The sequence below is a fragment of the Quercus lobata genome, chromosome 11, assembly GCF_001633185.2.
Source record: "Quercus lobata isolate SW786 chromosome 11, ValleyOak3.0 Primary Assembly, whole genome shotgun sequence".
Taxonomy (NCBI): Eukaryota; Viridiplantae; Streptophyta; class Magnoliopsida; order Fagales; family Fagaceae; genus Quercus; species Quercus lobata.
Genome location: NC_044914.1, coordinates 13,764,434 through 13,785,952, shown reverse-complemented (window position 1 = coordinate 13,785,952; position 21,519 = coordinate 13,764,434). Strand labels below are relative to the sequence as shown.

The following is a 21,519-nucleotide window of genomic DNA, read 5'->3' as shown; positions in this document are numbered from 1 at the left end:
AGGCAGAGAACTTACAGAAAAGAGGAAAGGTGCCTCGGACAGGTTTTTTGTGCTAGAGATAGACTTGAATTTGGACGAAAGTTCGGATGAACCCAGGGTATATGCGCTAGAACTCTTAAGTGCAAAAGTGAAGAGACAAATCAGTTCCGAAAATCATTTATACCTCTCATCGAAAGTAACTACACGAATTTTCCCGCCTATAAAGGCAAGGAAATCTCCACCGTTAGATCACCATCGCGCCATTGAACATGGGAAGCACAGAGCTGCCCGCATTTAATGAGGACACGTTTCACCTTCCAAAGGCTCTAGGAACGTGCCTCGGGCAGACGAAGAGTCTCGGGAACCGATAGGTGACAATGATTGACAAGCTTTAACAGAAGCCTGATGTCATCAAAACTCTCTTATCCGGCCGAGGATCCGGACAGCAGGATTTTGAGGGGCTATTGTGGGGCCAGAGAACTTATGACCCGGCCCACTTTCCATTAGGACCCAGGGCCCATGCCAAGGAGAGTAGTTGCCGAAGACACGTGGTGAAAGACCAAACAGCCTAGAGATGCAGCCGAGGATGACCCTGTCCTCCATTCACCATGGTTTTTCATTGAGTAATTTCTTTCTTTCTTACTCCTCTTGACGAGTTTTGTTTTTGACTAGAAGAAATCTTTTTTGCTTTGAAGATCATGCAGCACCTATCTCATTTTATTTGTCCTCCCCACAAGGAAAACATCTAGGTAAGGCAAATAATCTATTTTAAAGTTTGAATGGAAATTACCAAGTACAATAGGTAAATCTTTAAGGGATGAGCTTAATTGTTTCTTATTTTCAATAATAAATCATTTTATTGCAATACTGGTAATTGTTTGAGAAATCTAACATGTTTATATCTCTATAGAATAGAGAATAGTAGAAGCCAATTTTATTACAACTACTTAAATTGAGTTGACTTAATTTCGTACAATTACAAAGTATAGCATGAAAGATAACGGAATTAATTGTTGTAATTTTTATTTTCTTTCCATGTTTTGAATTTCCTCTATATTATTATTACAACTAAGCAAAGATTGAGAAAGTAACATTACTACTCTAATTTGAAGTTTAATGCGTCCTTCTCAAGTCATGGTCTTTATTTTTATATTTGCTGTTTATATTTCTAACCCTTGATGAGAAATTAAGGCTCAGTTGCACAATATGTGTAAATTCTTTAGAAGGCTACTTTAAATAGTAAGTTAATGTGTCTCTTACATTTGGGTATTAGTTAGAATTGTTTTCAAATGATTGTACCAATAAAAGTGAATGTGTATACATTTTGTTTAACTATCCTGTGTATCGCACGGGTTAGTGACTAGTTCCTAAAAAAAAAAAAAAAGAATTAAGCTCTTCTTTCCACGTCATCAAGAAATTCAAGTGTAATTATATGAGTAACGACTAACGCGTTTCATCCATTATCACTTTTTTTTAGCAACACGCGTTTTTCTCTTCTTTTTATTTTATTTTTATTTTTATTTTATTTTATTGGGAAAAGACGATAGTGGACGCGTTTTTTTTTTGACTGAAAAGTTAGAAATAGTGGACGCGTTTTAAATAGTACTTGCCACTTGCAAAAAAAAAAAAAAAAAAGAGTAGTATTTGCTCTACATTTTCTTCTGTGAGAGATTCAGGCCGTGCGGGCTTTTTATGTGTTTTTTCATCATCTCTACCCATTTGACTTCAACAAACACTCGGCCAGATTGGGTACGAAACTACTGGCTTATTAAGGATGTAATTTCAATATACTAATCAGGAACACAAAATAACACTGCGGTTCAGTGATTTATATCCATGGTAAATTTGTAAACCAGAATAAATACAGGAAAGATCTAAAAAGATTTGCTTTAGTTTTTTTTTTTTTTTTTTTTTTTTTTTTTTATTATTATTGTAGATTTGCTTTATAAAAGTAAATATCTACTTTCAAGAGACCTTCCATTAACTTTCAAGAGCTCCTTCGTCAGAAGCTTCACTGAAACTTGTAGAAAGTGTGTCCCCATAAATGGTCTATAAATACATGATTAACTCTCATAGCTCATAAGCCCATCTCTCTCTCACTCTCACTCTCACTCTCACTCTCTGGGTCATGGATAATATTAAGGAGCAACTTTCAAATAATAGCTTATTGGGAATTCTTAGGCTGTGCATTTCAATCCCTTTTCTTTCAACGAAGGCTTGTTTACTGATATTCTTTGTCTCAATTTTATGTCCACCACTTTTATTTTGCGCCTATGTTGCTTTTAAGTGTTTATTTGGTACTCTTTATCACCAAATATTGAACAAAGAGATAGTACTAACTCTTCTCCTGCCGATCATCCACCAAATAGTTTTCCTTGTGTTCACTCTTGTGCCCTCCACCATTGCTATGTTCCTCACCATAGCTTCTGTCTACACTTCTGAACCAATACCCTTCTTCAGCTTCTTCCGAGCCATATTCTACATTTTTCTGCACTACTTTGACACCTTTTTCTTGGTCATGGCTTTCGTGAGTCTCTACCGGGCATTATTAATCAATACTATATGTCTTTCCATATTGGCTTACCACACAAACAACCCTCTTCTCCTTTTGGTCGCTTGCATCGTTTTGTTTCTGTTCATAGCTCTTCAATTCTTCACTGAACACTGGTTGCTTGCTTCTTTTGTATCAATGTTTGAAGGGATTCATGGGATGGCAGCCCTTAAAAGGAGTAGAGAACTGATCAAGGGGCGTACAGACATTTTGGTAGTCTTGTTATTTTTTTTGGTTTGCGAATGGATTCAGCTTCAACAAGAAATATCTATGTTGGGAGATAAATTGAATTCTGGGAGTATTGATTGGAGAGTAAAATTGTCTGCTGTGCCAACATTTGGTTTGTTATTTCCAGTGATTTTGTTTGGAATTTCAGCTCAAACTGTCTTATATTTTGTCTCCAACCAAGGGATTGACAAGGATGCTTTGTCTAAACGACTTGGTGGGTACCTTTGATCAACATGCGCCAACTATCAGTAATGACATTGAGACATGTAGTCACCTTTTATTTCTTCTTGTAAAAATATATATATATTTATATATTTGCCCCTTTATGGGTTTGCTTAATGTTTATCAATTTTTCTTTTATTGCAAATTTGGCACTAATTTTGGACAAATAAGGTGACAACAATATGATATTTCAATGTGAAGTGCGATACAAAATTTTCGAGATGGAATATTACTGAGCAGCTTGATGAATTTCTAGTTACTGGGTTTGACAATTATTTGCCATTTGATATTACCTGTCACAATTGTTTAAAATGAGTTCTGGTCACTCTGTGAGCCAGTATTATGATTCAGAGTGCTAAAAGATTTGTCTTATTCTTTGTTTTTATTCTCTATGAAGTAAACCAATAGTTATGGAATTTCATGTTATTGAGATCAGTTGTGAAGTTGGCTTATCTTCTTCTTCTCAATGGTATTTGGTGTAATGGTTATCAATGGTTCTAGAAAGATATGATTTGCAAGAACATGTTTACACTAAATACTAATATTTGCTATTTTCAATTCTTTTGCAGGATATCCTAGGAATCCTCAAACAGTAGCTTACTTGCAGTTACTAGAACTTCCTTATCTTCAAAGAGGTAATCAGTCATTTTCTGTACATGTAGTGGGAAATGAACCAACCCCTTTGCCCACTTGTCTTCCTCTGCAGTATAGTCTAGTTGGTATGTCTTTCATTCTCCTTTGCACTAGTATGCTGTTGATTTTGTTCCTTTTGAGCTCTTTTAGGGTCTATTTGTATTGAGGGGGAATAGAGTAGAGTTGGCCGGAAAATAGGCTATTTTTTTGTCCAACTCTACTTTACTTCCCTTCACTCCTCCTCCCTCTCCTTCAATCCAAATGACCATTAGTTTAGAAGTTAAGTGTATTTAGTTGATTTTTCTGATTTGTTGGATTTGGGCTGTAGTAATGGTCCATACATCTCATTCTGTTAGCAATTAGGTGTATTTAAGTTATTTGGACCTTTTGTAGGTTTGAAGTCAGAGTTTGGATTTTTTTTCTTAATATTGTTTCCAACTAGTGAGTCCTGCACATAGTAAACTTGTAGTACTGTATTTATAGCCCCATGGTACAAGAATTTCTACATTACTTTTGATGTTGTCTCTTCCCGTTTTTGGTTCTGGTCTTCCTTTCAACACTATATGAAACCATGTTTTTTGTGCATAATATGTTCAAAGGCTTTTCATGTTAGATCTAGCGCCTTCTAAACCAGTCTCTTGGAGATTTTTTTTTTTTTTTTTTGGGAAGGGGGGGGGGGTGTGGTGAGGTGGGGTGGGATGGCAGTGCTTAAAAAATTGGTATGAAGTTGGGTGTGTTTAAGAGAAATATTCTTCTAGGATTAAGGTTGATGATGCGAAAAATCACCAAATGGAGGACCTCGTCTTACTAGATGGATGATCCCATGGTTGGTCGTGTCTCTAGTTCAAACCTGCATGAAAGTCTGGGAAAGAAGTGTAATACACTAGTGTGGTGTTTGCCAAAAACACTCCAATGCTTAAGTCAAAAAGGGAGAAAATTGTTTAGAAAGAAAAATGACTTAGAGTGGATTTTTGGCTGAGTATCTGTGTGTACTTTTTGATTCTATTGTTCCTTTCTTTTATAGTTGTCTCCTATCTTAATGGATAATGAAGGTCTGTATTTATGCTCAATGGCTACTGTGTTATCAATGAGAGCTCTAAAGCGCACAGCTCATTTGTTATCGTTACTCTGTCTGTTACGTTTTATTATCAATGCGTGTAATAAATGTGTAACACTCGTTTGGGTCATCATTAACATGGAATGACAATCCCATGTTATTTTTTGACTCATCAGCTGCCCCCTATTCGTAGCCTCGTCTTTGAGATGGGATAAGAACATAAACGTGTCACTTCGTGTTTTGTGTTCGGCGCATTTATTACGATTTAATGTCTTGTTTGTCGCGTGACACATGTATGGTCAGGATGTCTCCCTCATGTCAGTTTGTCTTGATTTTCCCGCGCAGGATCTCCTATTTGTTCTGCATTTTTTCTCTCCTTTTTTTTTTTCTTTCCATTTTTAATTCACCTTTTCTTTTTGTGGCGTTTCGTTTACTTGGAGCTCTTCTTCCTTTTCTGAGTATTTCTTCATCAACTCGCTTTGTTTATGGGAAGTCTCTTTGAGCTCCCTTCTTTGTTTTTGTGTTCTTATGGTAGATTATTCCTTAGTTTGGTCAGATTGCCCTTCTGTTTTTTTCTTCATTGCTCGTCTGTGTGATTAGCTTGAGTTTGTAGGTAGGAAACGTCCTAGGGTTGGGTCATTCGTAGGGTGAGACTGTTCTTATAGGTCCATCTTGCTCTTTCTTTTTCCCTCGATTCATCATTCAATAGGAGTTGCTTAAACTTTGAAAATGTCAAGTGAGGAGGTTAGGTCCAGTGAGCTTGAAACGGGTTTGTCTTCATCTGAGGACCATGGGGCCTTCGAAGTCACTTCTCCTTCAACCCCTCATAAGGCCTGGGGTATATGTTTTTCCCTTAAAGAGAAGGGCAAGAAGAGGATTAGGGATAGGATCCAACTTCCTTCTTCTATAAAGATTAGGATCCTTGAAGGTGATGATAGAGCTTGTCACTCTTATGCTGATGAAGCGTGCTTTTATGAGGCTAACTTCGTTAATGGATTGCATTTGCCCATCCATCCCTTTATTAGAGAGCTTTTCTTCCTTTTGCAACTCGCTCCGACCCAGTTAGTGTCGAACTCATGGAGAATGGTAATTTGCTGTATGGTGATATGGATGTCTGCCAATGACGGAGATACCATTAGGATAGATGAATTTCTGCACTTCTATCGTCTGAGAAAATCCAAGGATTCGGGTTACTAGGAGTTTAAACCCTAGGGTAGGAGTTCGAGATTGGTTCTTGACTCCCCATTGTCTCTCCAAAATTGGAAAACCACTTTTTTCTTCATCTTTAGTGATGGTTGGGAGTTCACCCCGGGTGAGGACTTAGATGATCCTCCTTAGTTGCTTCTTAGCTAGGGAACTCCTGTGTCTGATGCGTCTTTCTATTTGTTTTCCTTGTATGCATGTAGTTTTCCAACCAGTCACAATATTGACGTGGGTACTTTTGTTTTTGCAGCTTCTACTCGTCCTCGTTTGAAGAAGAGGTATCACAGCCGTGTCGAAAGGGTTAGAGAGTATCTTGAGACGATCAAGGACTTTAATGAACTCATCTCTCCTCAATCTCTTTTTCTACATTTCCTTGGACTAGAGCCTTTTAAGCACATTTGAAGGAACATTGAAATTGTTAAGAAGAGTAAGTTTGTTGAATTTTCGTTTTGGGTAGACTCAATGTAATTGTTACTTATTCCTTTTTTTTTTTTTTTAGGGATGACAACGAGATTCAGTAAATCTAAATTGGTCAAGGTCCAAGAGAAGAGGGCCAAATGAGGTTTGACAGGTGGCCTTTTGATGAGAAAACGTCAGAGGGACACGGAGACTCCTAAGGATGATCCTATGTTGACTTCGCCCATTGCCAAATCTGTTCCCCAATGTCCAGCCCCACCTACTTCTTTTCTGGAGCTGATTGCTTCTATTGATGGTGGTTCCAAACCCAAGGGCAAGTACAAAGCCCTTCCGGGTTCTTTCTAGGACGATGCAGGAATTGCAATGCTTATAGCCCATGAGGCTATATCTATTGATGATCTTTCTCCCTTAGGGGTGAGGCCATCTCACGAGCTAATGTCATCCTACATGCACAAGGTTATGCAGGTAAAAATTGTGAATGAAGGTTTTGCTCTTCGTTGTGTTCTTTTCTCTCATTCCTCCTTTTTTTTTTTTTTTTTTAAAAAAAATTCGCAGGTGTTAGGTGAATCCTTGTACATTTTGGGAAAGTACTTGGATTATGAGGAGAAGTATGTGAAGGCCAAATCCAAGGTGGAATCTCTTTCTGCTGGGAATGAGTCGCTCAAGGGTCAAATCTCTGCCCTTGTTGACGAGGACAAAAAGGACAAGGAACGCCTAAAGACCCTAGAGAAGAGCATCGACACTGAGTAAGCTTTTTCAAAGCTGAAGGACAAGCAAATTGACGAGGCTCTCTTGAAAGTCGAGAAGGCTGGCTTAGAGGCAGTGGAGAAATTCAAAGCTTCAGACGAGTATTCGGATAAGCTCTGTGACTATTATGTGGAAGGTTTCAACCTTCTTTATAATTATTTGGTCAAACATCACCCAGAGTTGGACTTCTCTAACCTTGATATGGAGGCTGTTGAGACCTATTGGCTGATTGTCAGTCCACAAAAGTGGTTAGAGAAGGTGGAGAAGTTGCTGCTGTTGACGAAGCTGTTGATGTTGATCCATCATCTTTTGTTTTACCTTAGATTTATTATTATTTTTTTTTTTGGTAAGATAAAAACACTGTTATTTTTGGGGCTCGCTGTTTTGAGCACATCTACTTGTTTTTTTTTTTCTTTTGAACAATCTCTTGGGCTCGTCTATTTCGAGCATATAATCTATGAATATTTTTCTCCTTGAATTTGTTTGGCAACTGCTTTTATGATGATGTTGTTGCATGTTGATGATACCATGCCTGAGTGGCGATTTGAGTCATGTGTTAACAGCTTCAAAATTTTCCAAGGCATATGATGGTGTAGTTATGCATAAATAACCTCTTTTTAAGACGATGTTATTATGTATTAATAACTTCTTTTCAAGTCGTATGTGAATGACGATTTTGTTACGTGTTAACAACTTTTTCTGGATCATGTATCGATGACGATATTGTCATATATTAATAACTTTTATTAAGTTATGCATAAACGACGATGTTGTTATGTATAAGTGGCTTTTATTAAGTCATGTATAAATGACGATGTTGTTGTGTATTAATAACTTTTATTAAGTCATGTATAAATGACGATGTTGTTGTGTATTAATAACTTTATTAAGTCGTGTATAAATGACGTTGTTGTTGTGTATTAATAACTTTTATTTTAAGTCATGTATGAATGACGCTTTTGTTATATATTAATAACTTTTCTCATGCATGAATGGTGTTTGTTAAAACGTATTATGTATAAATGACGATGTTGTTGTGTATTAATAACTTTTATTAAGTCATGTATGAACGATGTCATTGTTATGTATTAATAACTTCATTTTAAGTCATGTATGAATGACGATTTTGTTATGTATTAATAACTTTTCTCATGCATGAATGGTGTTTGTTAAAACATATTAATACTTTTTCTAAGTCAAGTATCAATGACGATTTGGCCATAAAAAATCAGCTACGCATAATTCTTGAATAGTACTTTTGCCCATGTCTTATTGATAGAGAGACAAAATATTCCTTTATCTATGTAATACAAACAATAATAAAAAGAGGAAATATATCTAAATAAAAGTAAGCATTCTCAAATTCTTGGGGATTCTTACTGATAGTATCTTTTTAAGTGTTCTATGTTAGATGGAAGAGTTAGTTCTTGGCCGTCCAAGGTCTTTAGGTAGTATGATCCTTGTTTGGAGTGGTGAATGACTTGGTAGGGTTCTTCCCTTGCTGGACCTAACTTCCCTTAGGACAAGTCCTTTGTTGCCTGCGAGACTTTTCTAAGGATGAGATCACCTATGTTGAATCTTTTTACCTTCACCTTCTTGTTGTAGTACCTAGCCATTGCTTCCTTGTACTTTTCCATTTGCTTCATAGTTTCGTCTCTCACCTCATCGATCAGATCCAAATTATTGTTGAGTTCTTGGTGGTTCCTCTGCTCTTTGTACACCTTGATCCGAATATTCATCAGCCCTACTTCCATCGATATGACAGCTTCAGTTCCAAACGTCAGCCTGAATGGTGTTTCTCCTATTGGCACACTTGTGGTCATCCTATATGCCCATAAAACGTTAGGTAGCTCTTCTAGCCATGCACCTTTTACCCCCTCAAGCTGAGTTTTGATAATTTTGAGCAAGTTTCTGTTCATCACTTTGGTTTGACCTTTAGCCTAAGGGTGTCTTGGATAAGAGTAGTGATTCTTGATGCCTAAGTCTTGGCAAAATTTGTGATACTTGGGATTGTCAAACTACCTCCCATTGTCCGATATGATTACGTTAGGAATCCCGAACCTGCAGATTATGTTCTTCCATACAAAGCTGGTGATCTTGGTTTCTATGATCGTCTCTGCTGGCTCAGCTTCCACCCATTTCATGAAGTAATTGATTTCGACAATGAGGAACTTGTATTGCTTCCTTTCTATAGGGAGTGGTCCCATTATGTCGATACCTGGCGAAAGGCCATAGAGCGGTTATCAGTGTCATTGGCTCACCTGGTCATGTTTGGATGTTCGCGAAGCATTGGCACTGGTCACAAGTTTTGATGATGTCATATGCATCCTTCTGTAATGTTGGCCAATAGTAACTACTCTGAGTGCTTTTCTCGCAAGAGACCTTGCCCCCGCATGGTTACCGTAGATTCCTTCGTGTATCTCTTGAAGTACATAGTTGGCCTCTTCCTTGTTAGCACAGTAAAGATAAGGAAGGAAGTGTCCTTGTCTGTATAAGACATTGTCAAAAATGACAAAGCGAGCAGCTCTGATCTATACCTTCCATGCTTTATTCCTATCTTCTAGGAGTTATCCTTCTTTCAAGTAACGAACGATGGGAATCATCCATTCGTCTTTTTCTTGTATCTTCATCACATGTTCGCCCTCTATGCTGGGTTGTCCCCTTGTTTCCATGCATAACTCAAGAGATATGCCATGTTCATTTGACGAGGCTAGTTATGCTAAGAAATTAGCTTCAGTATTCTTTGCACGAGGGATTTGCTGGAACTCGACACTATTGAAGTACTATAGGAGTTCTTTGACGATCTTAAGATACTTCTGCATTCTTTCTTCCTTCGCTTCATAATCTCCTTTTATCTGACCAACTACAAGTTGAGAATCGGCTTGGACGATGAAGGTCTTAGTTTCAAGTACTCTTGCAAGACTCAATCTTGTTAGAAGTACTTCATACTCGGCTTCATTATTGGTTGCTGGGAACTGCAATTTGACCACGTACTTCAGGATTTCTCCTTTTGGTGATATGAGGACCACACCTACTCCTTCGGCTTTCCTGATGGCCGATCCATCTATCTAGACCGACCATGTCTTCTTTTGGGGTTCTTCTTCTTCTTGAGGATAAGTGAATTTTGTAATTAAATCAGTGAGGACTTGGGCTTTAATTGCTACCTAAGACCGATATTCTATGTCGAACTGGCCAAGCTCTATAGCCCATTGAACGAGGCGCCCTGCTGCATCTATCTTGTTCATCATCTTTCTTATTGATTGGTCTGTCATGACGACAATGGGATGTGCTTGAAAGTAGTGGCGCAGTTTTCTGGAGGCGACTACTAGAGCAAAGGCGATCTTCTCTAACCTTGGGTAATTCACTTCAGCTCCTTTGAATGCTTGGCTGGTATAGTACACCAGCTTCTGCACATCCTCCTCTTCCTTGATTAGTGTCGAGCTTATTGCTGTATTGGATACTGCCAAATAGAGGTGAACTTCTCTCCTATTATTGAAGGGCTTAACAATGGCGGTTATGTTAGGTATTCTTTTAGCTTTGTCAAGGCTTCTTTGCATTCGTCAGTCCACTGAAAAGGTCTTCTTCAAGACTTTGAAGAAGGGCAGACACTTGTCTGTCACTTGAGAGACGAATTTGTTCAATGTTGCAACCTTTCCTGTTAAGCTTTGTACTTCCTTCATTGTCTTTGGAGACTTTATCTCCATTATTGCCATTATCTTGTCTGGATTAGCATCTATGCCTCATTGAGATACCATGAATACCAAGAATATCCCCGATGAGACAGCAAAAACACACTTTTTGGGTTTAGTTTCATCTTATACTATCGTAGTGTGTCAAAGGTTTCCCTCATGTTGTCCAGGTGGTCTGCTTTGTCATTGCTCTTCACCAGCATATCGTCTACATATACTTCCACATTTCTTCCTATTTGATGAGAGAACATGCGGCTCACCAATTTCTAGTATATGGCCCCAGCATTCTTCAGTCCAAAAGGCATCACCTTGTAACAGTATAGCCATTGGCTAGTGATGAATGCGGTCTTCTCTTGATCTTCCTTGTTCGTTATGATCTAATTGTAGCCGAAGGGCGAAGAAGGCATCCATGAGCTTAAGAGCTTGTGTCTGATAGTTGAATTTACCAGTTGGTCGATCCGTGGTAAGGGGAAGCTATCCTTTGGGCATGCTTGGTTGAGATTTGTGAAGTCTACACACATCCTCTACTTGCCATTGTTCTTCTTTACCATCACTACATTGGCTAGCCACTCAAGGTAGAACACTTCCCTTATAAAGCCTACCTCTAGGAGTTTCTCAACCTCTTCTGCTATTACCTTATTATGTTCAGGCGTAAATATTCTTCATCTTTACTGCACCAGTCTACACTCCTGATTAACATTTAGACAATGCTGGATGACTCTTTTGTCAATTCCTAGCATATCCTCGTGCTTCCAAGCAAAAATGTCCTAGTTCTCTCTTAGGAAGTTTCTTATCTTCGTCTTCTCTGAGGCTAAAAGTGCTGAACCTATCTTCAAGACTTTAGACAAATCTCCAATGAGGACCTCAATTTCTTGTGGCACGTCTGACGGTTTAGGGACTGGCTTAAGTTCATCTATCATCCACGAGTGATTTTTCCCTGATGTTAAGGTAGCTTGATAACATTCTCTTGTGGGGACTAGGTCTCCTCTGATTTCCCCTATGCCGTGAGTTGTAGGGAATTTCACCTTTAGATAATTGGTCGATGTTGCCTATTTCAACTTGTTGAGTGTTGTTCGTCCAAGGATAACGTTGTACGTCGATGGGCAATCTACCACGAGGAAATCAATCTCCTTAGAGACTTGTGCTAGATAAGTACCTGCAATTATGGTTAGCTTAACAACACCTTTGGGAATAACCCTGTCCCCAGTGAAACTTATCAATAGGGAAGTGAATGGTCGAAGCCTTTCTTTGTTTAGCTTCATTTTTTGAAAGGCTAGTAGATAGATGATGTTTACTGAGCTTCCATTATCTACTAGTACCTGATACATGTTGAATTCTTCCATCATGAGCATCATAACCAGTGGGTTGTCATGGGGTTGCCTAACGCCATGAGCATCCTTCTCGGAAAAGACAATGTCTGGTACACTGCATCTAAGCGCTTTTGAAGGTGGGAACTGTGAGTGTACACTGTTCACTTCTCTTACATACGCCATCTTCAGTGATTTTTGGAGGATCCTCCTGTTACCAATCCTCTTGAGATCATCCTTATTTCTCCTATGGGGGCTTTATTGCCCCTCGTCTCGGCTTCCTTTCCTTCTCGTCCCTCTGTTGTCTTCTATACGGCTTCGTTTTTCGTACAAACTTCTGCAATTTTCCCTGATGGGTTAATGTTTCTACTTGGTCATTCAAATGCCTGCATTCTTTAGTGCGATGCTCATGGTCCTGGTGAAATCTGTAGTACTTGCTTTTTTCTCTTACTTCTACTAAAGCGTAAATGGGTCTGGGCCATTGTAGAGAAGGTTCTTCCTTTATTTGCATTAATATTTGCTTGATAGTCATCACTAGGGGAGTAAAGCTAGTAAACTTAGGCCTTCAATCTAAGAGGTTCTTCTTTTTGTCCAACGCACGTCAAGTGCCCCGTGTCTCCTTCCTATCAAGGTTGTGACTGGTTCCTTCGTCTCATTTCCTTTTGGTCATCAAACCTTCAGTAGTCACTGCGTTCTCCACATTCATATACTTTTGGGCCTTGTGAAGTAGTTCTGCTGCTATTTTCGACAGACTCTTTGTGATTAAGAAGAAGAAATTCCTTGGTAGCAATCTTGCTTGGAAGGTTGTCAAGATGACTTGATCTTCTGCTTTGTCCACCTACAACAATTCTTTACTGAAATGCGTCACATATTGCCTCAACGATTCTCCTTCTGCCTAGCATATGTTAAGAAGATGCCCAGTAGGCTTCTTGTGTCGTCCTCCAATGAAATGACAAACAAAACCTTTCCTAAGCTGGTTGAAGTTCGCAATGGTGCCTGAGGGTAGCTTGCCAAACCTTACCTTGGCTACGCCCTTCAGCATTGTTGGGAAGGCCCTGCACATTACTTCGTCTGGAGTCATCTACAAAAGTATCAAAGTTTTGAATGACTTAATGTAATCCAAGGTATCTTTTAAGTCTTCAAAGGACTCTTACTGGGGAAGGCGCAACTTCAATGGGAATGGACGGTTCAATACTTCTGTGGTGAATGGTTAATCTGTCCTTCATATCATTCCGTCTAAGTTTTCTACAGCTCTATCTTTTACTACATTCCTAAGCTCGTCCATCTCCCTCCTCATAATACGAAGCTCACTCTCCATTCTGGACGAGTTTTCTTCTAACGTTCCTGTCCTCTTATTGGCCTAGCTATTTGATCCTTTCTCATTATGGTTTCCTTCGATCCTATGACGCTCTTCTTCATTCTGATTCTCCATAGTCCGCTGTCGTTCCTCATTCTAGGATTTAACGGCTCTCCTTAGTTCTTCATTCTGGCGAGTCACTTCTTCCAAGTTGGCTGTTAGGGCTTGGATTTGTTGGGCAGCTTGTTCAGCATCCATCTCGTGCTATGAGGTTCTCTTTTGTCACTTAGGAAAGATGGCTTGAATGATTAGCGTTCCTACAGACGGCGCCAAACTAATGATGCGAAAAATCACCAAGTTAAGGACCTCATCTCACTAGATGGACAATCCCATGGTTGGTCGTGTCTCCGATGCAAACTTGCAAGAAAGCCTAGGAAAGAAGTGTAATACACTAGTGTGTGCTTGCCAAAAACACTCCAATGCTTAAGTTAGGAAAGGAGAAAATTGTTTAGAGAGAAAAATAATTTAGAGTGGATTTTTGGCTGAGTATTTGTATGTACCTTTTGATTCTATTGTTCCTCTCTTTCATAGTTGTTTCCTATCTTAATGGATAATGAATGTTTGTATTTATGCTCAACGGCTACTTTGTTATCAATGAGAGCTTTGAAGCGCACAACTCATTTGTTACTGTTGCTCCTTCCGTTACATTTTATCATCAATGCGTGTAATAAATGTGTAACACTTGTTTGGGTCGTCATTAACATGGAATGACAATCCTATGTTATTTTTTGACTCATCAAGGGTGATGTCCCAAACACTTGATTGATAAAATTTTGGGGATGTTGTCACCAACCTTGGTGAAATTCTCCCATGGAGCCTAGAAATGAGTTGATTTGTAATTGGTCTCCCCTATCCACTAGAAACTGTAAGGGTACTTGATTAAAAGGCAACTATAGGTTGCTTGATAGAGGCAAACCTTGAATGATTCCGTGAGATCTCCTCAATTGCCATGTCCAAGGAATGAGCCTTGTTTGTACTTTGTGACAAAAACATTGATGTGCTTGGGGATGGATCAAATTAATGATGCTTGAATTGGTTGTTTGCTCTTCACTATGTGACTATACCTGAAAGTTGAATTTACTTTATTCAAATTTTAAGTGTGTAATGCCAGAAATATACTTTGATATTGAGGCTTATAGTTGTTTTTTTGAACTACCCTTTTAAGAAAGGTAAGACTTTTTGGTTGATGAGTACATCTAACATGTAACTTGTAATGCAAGGAGCGTAGCAAGAATTAAAGCTGATGGATTTTGACAAGTAGTGTAAAATGGTCATCCATAAAGTAACCGTCATTACTAAGGGTGATCATAAGCACACATTAATGCTCAAACATAAATTCCTCACTTAAATGGCACAAGTATAACGGATGTACAACCTTTTCCAGCCACCAGCTCACAACAATTACAACTACCTTAAGCTGACCATTACACAAGCGTTACAGGACATTGAATAGGGAAGTTAAATGGCTATTAAATAAGCCATTTAACCCTCTAGCTCAACCATAACCGATGGATTGCGACAAAATACTTTGTCCATATTGCAAACCATCCAAGGTAATGATGAGTAAAAGTATGGACAAACATAAGCACATTAATTCCAGATAGCATTCAATGACCAAATGATAAATGAACACGAAGTTGTTACTGCCGTCTAATGATGTGCATTGAAATGGCCGTTACGAAGGTTAAATGGCCATAAATCCTCCAGCTATGGTACAACGTTAGAGAGGCCAACAGATTAAGCATTTACTCACACAAAGGCTATATAAAGCCAGGAGCGACAGGTAAATGATTCATATTGAACACACACACAAATTACTCTACAGATTACAGATTTCTAATGAGTTTAAGCTAATTTAAGCATTGGAGGGTCCTTGGCAGGTTCCAAATCGGTGTCATTATCTACTGAGTGTCTTCTTTGATATAAGATCTCCAGGTCGTCCATCATATTGACAAGGAACATACTGACGAGGCAAAATCACATTTTATCAGTTCGGCACCGTCTGTAGGAAGACAGGCTATCAGTCAATAAGCCATTGAATTCTCTACTGACTAAGTTCCTTAGAACCGATGGACTCAACCACAACTACGTCGTCGTACTCGGTGCTGGCTCAACAAATCCAAGCACTAACAACCAATGTGCAAGAATTGAAGAAACAAAATGAAGACTTGAAGCCGAGAGTGTGTCCAGAAGGCACAAATACGTCACAATCACAGCGTAATTGCAATGACAATGACAACGAAACCCATAGTCCAGGAAATAGCAGAAGAAAAACTTCTAAGCACACTGCATAGTCGACTCATGGCAATGATCAAATGATGAAAAACATGAGGAAGGAGTTAGACGAAGTCAAGAACACCATGAAGGGAAGGACAATGATAAATCTTGATGGCATGATCAAGAGAACAAACTCACCCTTCATTACCAACGTTTTGAAGTGCCCCTTGCCTCCCTAATTTCGTCTCCCACAGCTAAAGGTTTACAATGGCACTAAGGATCCCCTAGATCACATAGAGGCATTCAAGAAAATATTAAACCTCCAGCAGTCCCCAGACGAGGTAATTTGCAGATCATTCCCAGCAACCCTCAAAGGAGCAGCAAAGGTGTGATTTAGTAAGCTACCCACAACATCTATCGTGAACTTTGAGTAGTTAAGCGACTCTTTTTTCCGCCATTGCTTTGGGGGCCAATGCCATAAGAGGCCCACCTCATACTTGCTAATTGTAAAGCAACAAGAAGGGGAAACCTTGAAAGAGTATGTAAAACACGTCAACAAAACAGTGTTAGAAATTGACAAGGCAAACGATCAGGTGATAATGACGACCTTCCAAGCAGAGTTGAACAATCCTGACCTTGTCTTCTCTCTAAGAAAGACCCCACCAACTACAATGACAAACCTCCTCTTCAAAGCCTAGAAGTACAAGAACGGAGAGGATGCATTAACGACTAATGGAATAGATGGCAAGCAAAAGATGGAAGAAATCGACGAGCTCCAACACAAAAAGAAGGAGAAGAAGGACCATTCCCCTTGCTGAAAGAATGACAACGAAATACATAGGCTCAGACAAGATCATCAACTATTCTAGAAAATGAACTTGTTACTTCAAATCACTCAATGGCAAATAGTTACCTCATCCATGGAATGTAGAGCACTTTAAGAGGTATTATCGCTAGTTAGATGACATTTTCAATTTTCTTTCATCAAACTATTTTTTAAGCAAGAATGAATAAGGAGACATTTTCCCCCACATGAATAAATGTCACTCTCTTGAAAGATCTGAAAGTATTATTTACCATACAAAAGAAAAAAAAATTTCAAGAAGAAAGTCTGTCATTGAAAGTCCAACGAATAAAACCAAGTATACGATAAAAATCTCAATAAGAGTAAAATCGTCACATAAGGTTCAATTTGGACGAGTATAATCATAATGACAATCAAATTCTCAAAGTAAGAGTAAGTCATATGATTAAATTCGCATGCTTAAAAACCGACGAGCGCAATCATAATGAAGATCAAATTCTCAAAGTGAGAGTAAGTCATATGATTAAATTCGCATGGTTAAAAACCGATGAGCAATTTTTCTAAAAAGGAAAATAAAAATCAAGGCGCGTGGGAAGCTCAAGAAAACTTCACACGTGCAACCAATGAAGAGAAGACACGTGTCAATCGCTTGACAAGAAAGTCACCTCGCATTAAATGTGACAGGATGAGAATCTTGAGACACGAAGGGGAGATTGAACTGCCAAAAACCTTTTATATTCCTATGCTTATACAAACAAAGGACAACAAAGGAATAAAGGGGGAAACTAACAAGCAGTGTAAAATGATTGTCCATAAAGTGACCGTCATTACTAAGGACGATCGTAAGCACACATTAATGCTTAGATATAAATTTCTCACTTAAATAGCATAAGTGTAACGGATGTATAGCCTTTCCAACCACCAGCTCACAACTATTACAACTACCTCAAGTTGACCATTACATAGCCATTACAGGAAATTGAATGGGGAAGTTAAATGGCTATTAAATGAGCCATTTAACCTTCCAGCTCAACCATAACTAATGGATAGCGACAAAATTCTTGTCCATATTGCAAACCGTCTAAGTTAATGATGAGTAAAAGTATGGACGAGCATAAGCGCATTAATTCCAAACAGCATTCAATGACCAAATGATAAATGAGCACGGAGCCGTTACTGCCATCCAATGATATGCATTTAAATGGTCGTTACAAACATTAAAGGGCTGGGATTAAGTGGCCATTATTGAGTCATAAATCCTTCAGTTATGGTACAATGTTAGAAAGGCCAATAGATTAAGCATTTACTCACACAAAGGCTATATAAAGCCAAGAGAGATAGGTAAATGATTCAATTTGAACACACACAAATTACTCTATAGATGATAGATTTTTAAAGAGTTTAAGCTAATTTAAGCATCGGAGGGTTCTTGGCAAGCCCCAAATCGGTGTCATTATCTGCTGGGTGTCTTCTTTGATACAAGATCTTTAGGTCATCCATCGTACTAATGAGGCGAAATTGTGTTTTATCAGATTTCATGATGGCAGTGATTATGAAATTGTTGACTATTAACAAATGCTTAACAAAAATAGTGTTTTGGTTTACTTTTTTAGAATGACCAACGATCACTATGGTGTGTAAGTACAAGTTAGAAGCTAGTTTATTATTAAATTGAAATTATGAAATTATATTATTGAAATATTTCTTAGTTCACATATAATTTTTTATTATTCTGTGCATCACACAGAAATACTACTATTAATTCTATTTTTTTAGATCCCACCTTCCCCAATGAGGGTAGTGCTTCCAAATAAACATCATTGAAAGAAAAACGTACAAAAAAAAAATCAATAATTGTGTTCAAAACTTAGTTTAGACTTTAGAGAGGTGATTCCGAAGCTATCTTGAAATTTATCTACATTAGTGATGTACATTATGCCAAGAATTTTGTTCTAATATGTAACAAGACAATTTGTAATTGACTTGAATATTTAGGGTTCATTTGGTTGGAGGGTGAAAAAGTGAAAGAATAGAAATTGGTGGGAGGATAGAAAAAATTTTAATTTCCCTCATTTTTGTTTGGTTGGGAGTGGAAAAGTGGAGGGATGTAAAAAATGAGTTTGTATAAATTTACTCACATATCCTTGTTAAAAAATAATGCCCAATTAAAACAAGAAAGTGACAAACAAGCAAAATAAAAAAATCAATCACCTAAATTTATTATAAAAAAAATCATAAAAAAAATCATGTCAAGAAAAAAAAATCACATCTAGTTAAAAAAAAAAAAAAAAAACAAAAAAAACAAGTCACTACAACCCTATGCCCCCCCCCCCCAAAAAAAAATAAATAAAAAATAAAAAATAAAAAAAATAAAGAAGATGAGGTAAAGTGTCCCAGGAAAAAGAGCCAACGTTTGCCCAAAAAAAGAAAAAGAAGAAAGAAAAAGCCAACACTGCCCACGCCCCAGGAAATCAAAAGAAAAAAAAATGAATAAATAAATAAAAGGCCATTGTTGCCTAGGAAAGGAACTGGAGGCATTTTTGCCATCTAACAAAACACACTCTCTCCTTTAGTTTTCTCTGCATTTTGGGGTGAAAATATTTTAATTGGTCTGGGGAAAAAACACTTGGACTCTACAATATTTTTTTCCTCTTTTCCTTCCAACCAAACACTTACCAAAAAGTTTTCCCCTTTTTTTTTTTTTTCATCCTCTCTAAATCCCACTCTACCAAATACACCCTCAGTCTCCTACAAGAGTAAGGGATTTAAATTAGAAGGGAAATGTTAACTGATGTCCTTAGGACAATAGTTAATAATCCATTTAAAGAAAGTTTTTATAGGAAAAGAAAAAAAAAACAACTAATGTTTTAACAGTTTTTGTAATTTCTAATAAAACTAGTGTTAAAACTTTCCAAAAATGGATTTAATTAAATTCACTAATAGAGTGGGATTCATCATTTCTACTTGAGTAATAATGAGGATACCAACTTACCAACTTTTGACACAATTTTATGTCACAACTTGTCACATGACAAGTTGTGATTGGTAAAAGTGTGTCCCCACATGGCCTACTGACATACTTTTACCAATCACAACTTGCCATGTGGCGAGTTGTGACATAAAGTTATGCTAAAATTAGTACCCCAATATCACTCTGTCTACCTTTTTATTTATTTATTAAGTGAGTGTTTAAATAGCGGCAAGCCAAGCACGTTTAGCGTGTCTAGCGTTTTATAGTAGGTCTCATGCACTGTTCACGGGATCCACAAGTACATTTTTCAGAAATAACTTTAAAACTGAGTCCCACAGTACTATTTACACATTTTAAAATTATTTTACTACAATATTTTCAATTTTTAACAATAAACGATATCCAAACAGACCATATTTTGTTGAAAACTAAAAACTTAAAATATTGTAACAAAATAATTTTTAAATATGTAAATAGTACCGTAAAATTCATTTTTAATAAAAAAATTACTTAAAAAAAAGATTTGTGAGTCTTATAAATAATACATGGGACCAGTGGCGACTCCAGGAATTTTGTCCAGGGTATTCCTATTCTACTTTGAAAAAATTTCAGGTTATTTCGGTCTATTTCGGGTGTTTTGGGACGTTTCGGTAAATACCGGCCGAAATTCAAAATTTGGCTGGCATGAAGTTTGTGCTTAAAAAAAAAAAAAAGTTTTTAAAACCAAAACAAATTTGCATTTTGTACACTGAAAAACCTCAAAAGAAAAAAAAAGAAAAAAAAAGAAATGAACAAAGGTTCCTATACAATAAACTATAAGTTCATTTGACATATTAATAAAATTATTAATTATTGTTGTTTAGTTGTTTCATTAATTTGTTTGTCTTTTATAAACTATAATTTGTTGTATTGTTATTTCATTAATTATTAAATTATTAATTGTTATTAGCCTAATATAATTTAATTTGTTTGTCTTTTATAATATATTGGTTAATTAAATTATTAATTATTATTTATTAGTTGTTTTCCTCAATTAATTATTGATTAATTAAATTATTGTTTATTACTTACACTAGCACATATCTACGTGCACATTACACTAAAAGAGTCAGTCATATGCACATTACACATCCCATGACTGATGTGCACATCTCACCTACACACACCAACACTAACAGCAACACCCTCCAACACCAACGGATAAGATATTAAGATGAAGCCAAATTCAAAAAGTCAAAAAATCAGCCAAATATTAATAAAGATAAAGTTAAAGCTTAGCAATTCAGTGACCCAATCACAAAATCAGATAAAGACAAAGTACTAAAATTAGTATTAAAGAATAAAGAGAGCGAGAGTCATAATTTTCATTTCAGACTTCAGTGATTCAGAGAGAGTGAGAGAGTGAGAGAGAAAAAGAGAGTCAGAGAGAAGTTAGTTTAGTAAAATGAAATACCTTGAGGGAGGGAGCACCGGAGCAGGGAGGCCTGAAGGCTGAGGCCGCTGAGGCAGTGACGAGGTCACGAGGCGACGAGCGATCTCCGATAAGGGCAGTGGCGAGCGACGAGCGACGAGGACGAGGGGCGAGCGAGCCGAGCAACGATGACGATCTGGGCTGGACCGATCTCCGACGACGAACGAGCTGCGAATGACGTGACCGGTCCGATCTCCGTTACTCCGGCTGTTGGCAGTTCGCTTGAGCCTGAGCCCTGAGGCGTTGCTTGCTGTCTTTACTCTTTAGGTTTGCTTTAGGCCTTTAGGGATTTCTGATTTAGAAAATTAGAAGTGATTTCTGTCTTCTGATTTGATTTGCTCTGCAGCTCTGTATTGGGGTTTGGTTTGGTTTTTTTTTTTTTTTTTTTTTTTTTTGAGAATCCGTGGGTTTGCCTCTGTAATCTGTTGGGCTTGTCGAGTTGCCGTGGGCTTGCCTCTGTTACCAAATTTTATTTTGGGCTTTCTTCATTTCTTATTATTTTTTTTTTTTGCTTGAAAGCAGAACAATTAAATTTTTTTTTTTTTTAATTTGAGGGTGTTCCTATAATACAGAGCAAGTATAAAAAAATTTGTAAAAAAATTTTTTTTTTCAGGTTTTTTTTCAAGTCAGGGTGTTCCTAGGAACACCCTGACTTGCACGTGGGG

The 21,519-nt window shown here is 37.5% G+C and overlaps 1 protein-coding gene across 6 annotated transcripts; it reads left to right on the top strand.

The window, feature by feature from the left end:
* Positions 1 to 2,054: 2,054 nt before the first annotated feature.
* On the top strand, positions 2,055 to 7,556 carry LOC115968403. Of its 6 annotated transcripts, none has more exons than XR_004086743.1 (5): positions 2,055 to 3,024; positions 3,550 to 3,615; positions 6,147 to 6,300; positions 6,373 to 6,755; positions 6,846 to 7,556. XR_004086743.1 is itself a non-coding variant. In XM_031087800.1 (5 exons), exons 1-3 carry the CDS (start codon positions 2,108 to 2,110, stop codon positions 6,273 to 6,275), a joined length of 1,083 nt encoding a protein of 360 aa, XP_030943660.1. In that variant the 5' UTR covers positions 2,056 to 2,107; the 3' UTR covers positions 6,276 to 6,300; positions 6,373 to 6,746; positions 6,846 to 7,515. The 6 variants fall into 6 exon arrangements, 4 of the variants coding, with proteins under 4 accessions (XP_030943660.1, XP_030943657.1, XP_030943661.1 ...); XR_004086742.1 differs by having other exon boundaries at positions 6,124 to 6,300; XM_031087800.1 differs by having other exon boundaries at positions 2,056 to 2,972; positions 6,124 to 6,300; positions 6,373 to 6,746; positions 6,846 to 7,515.
* The last annotated feature ends 13,963 nt before the right edge of the window (positions 7,557 to 21,519 follow it).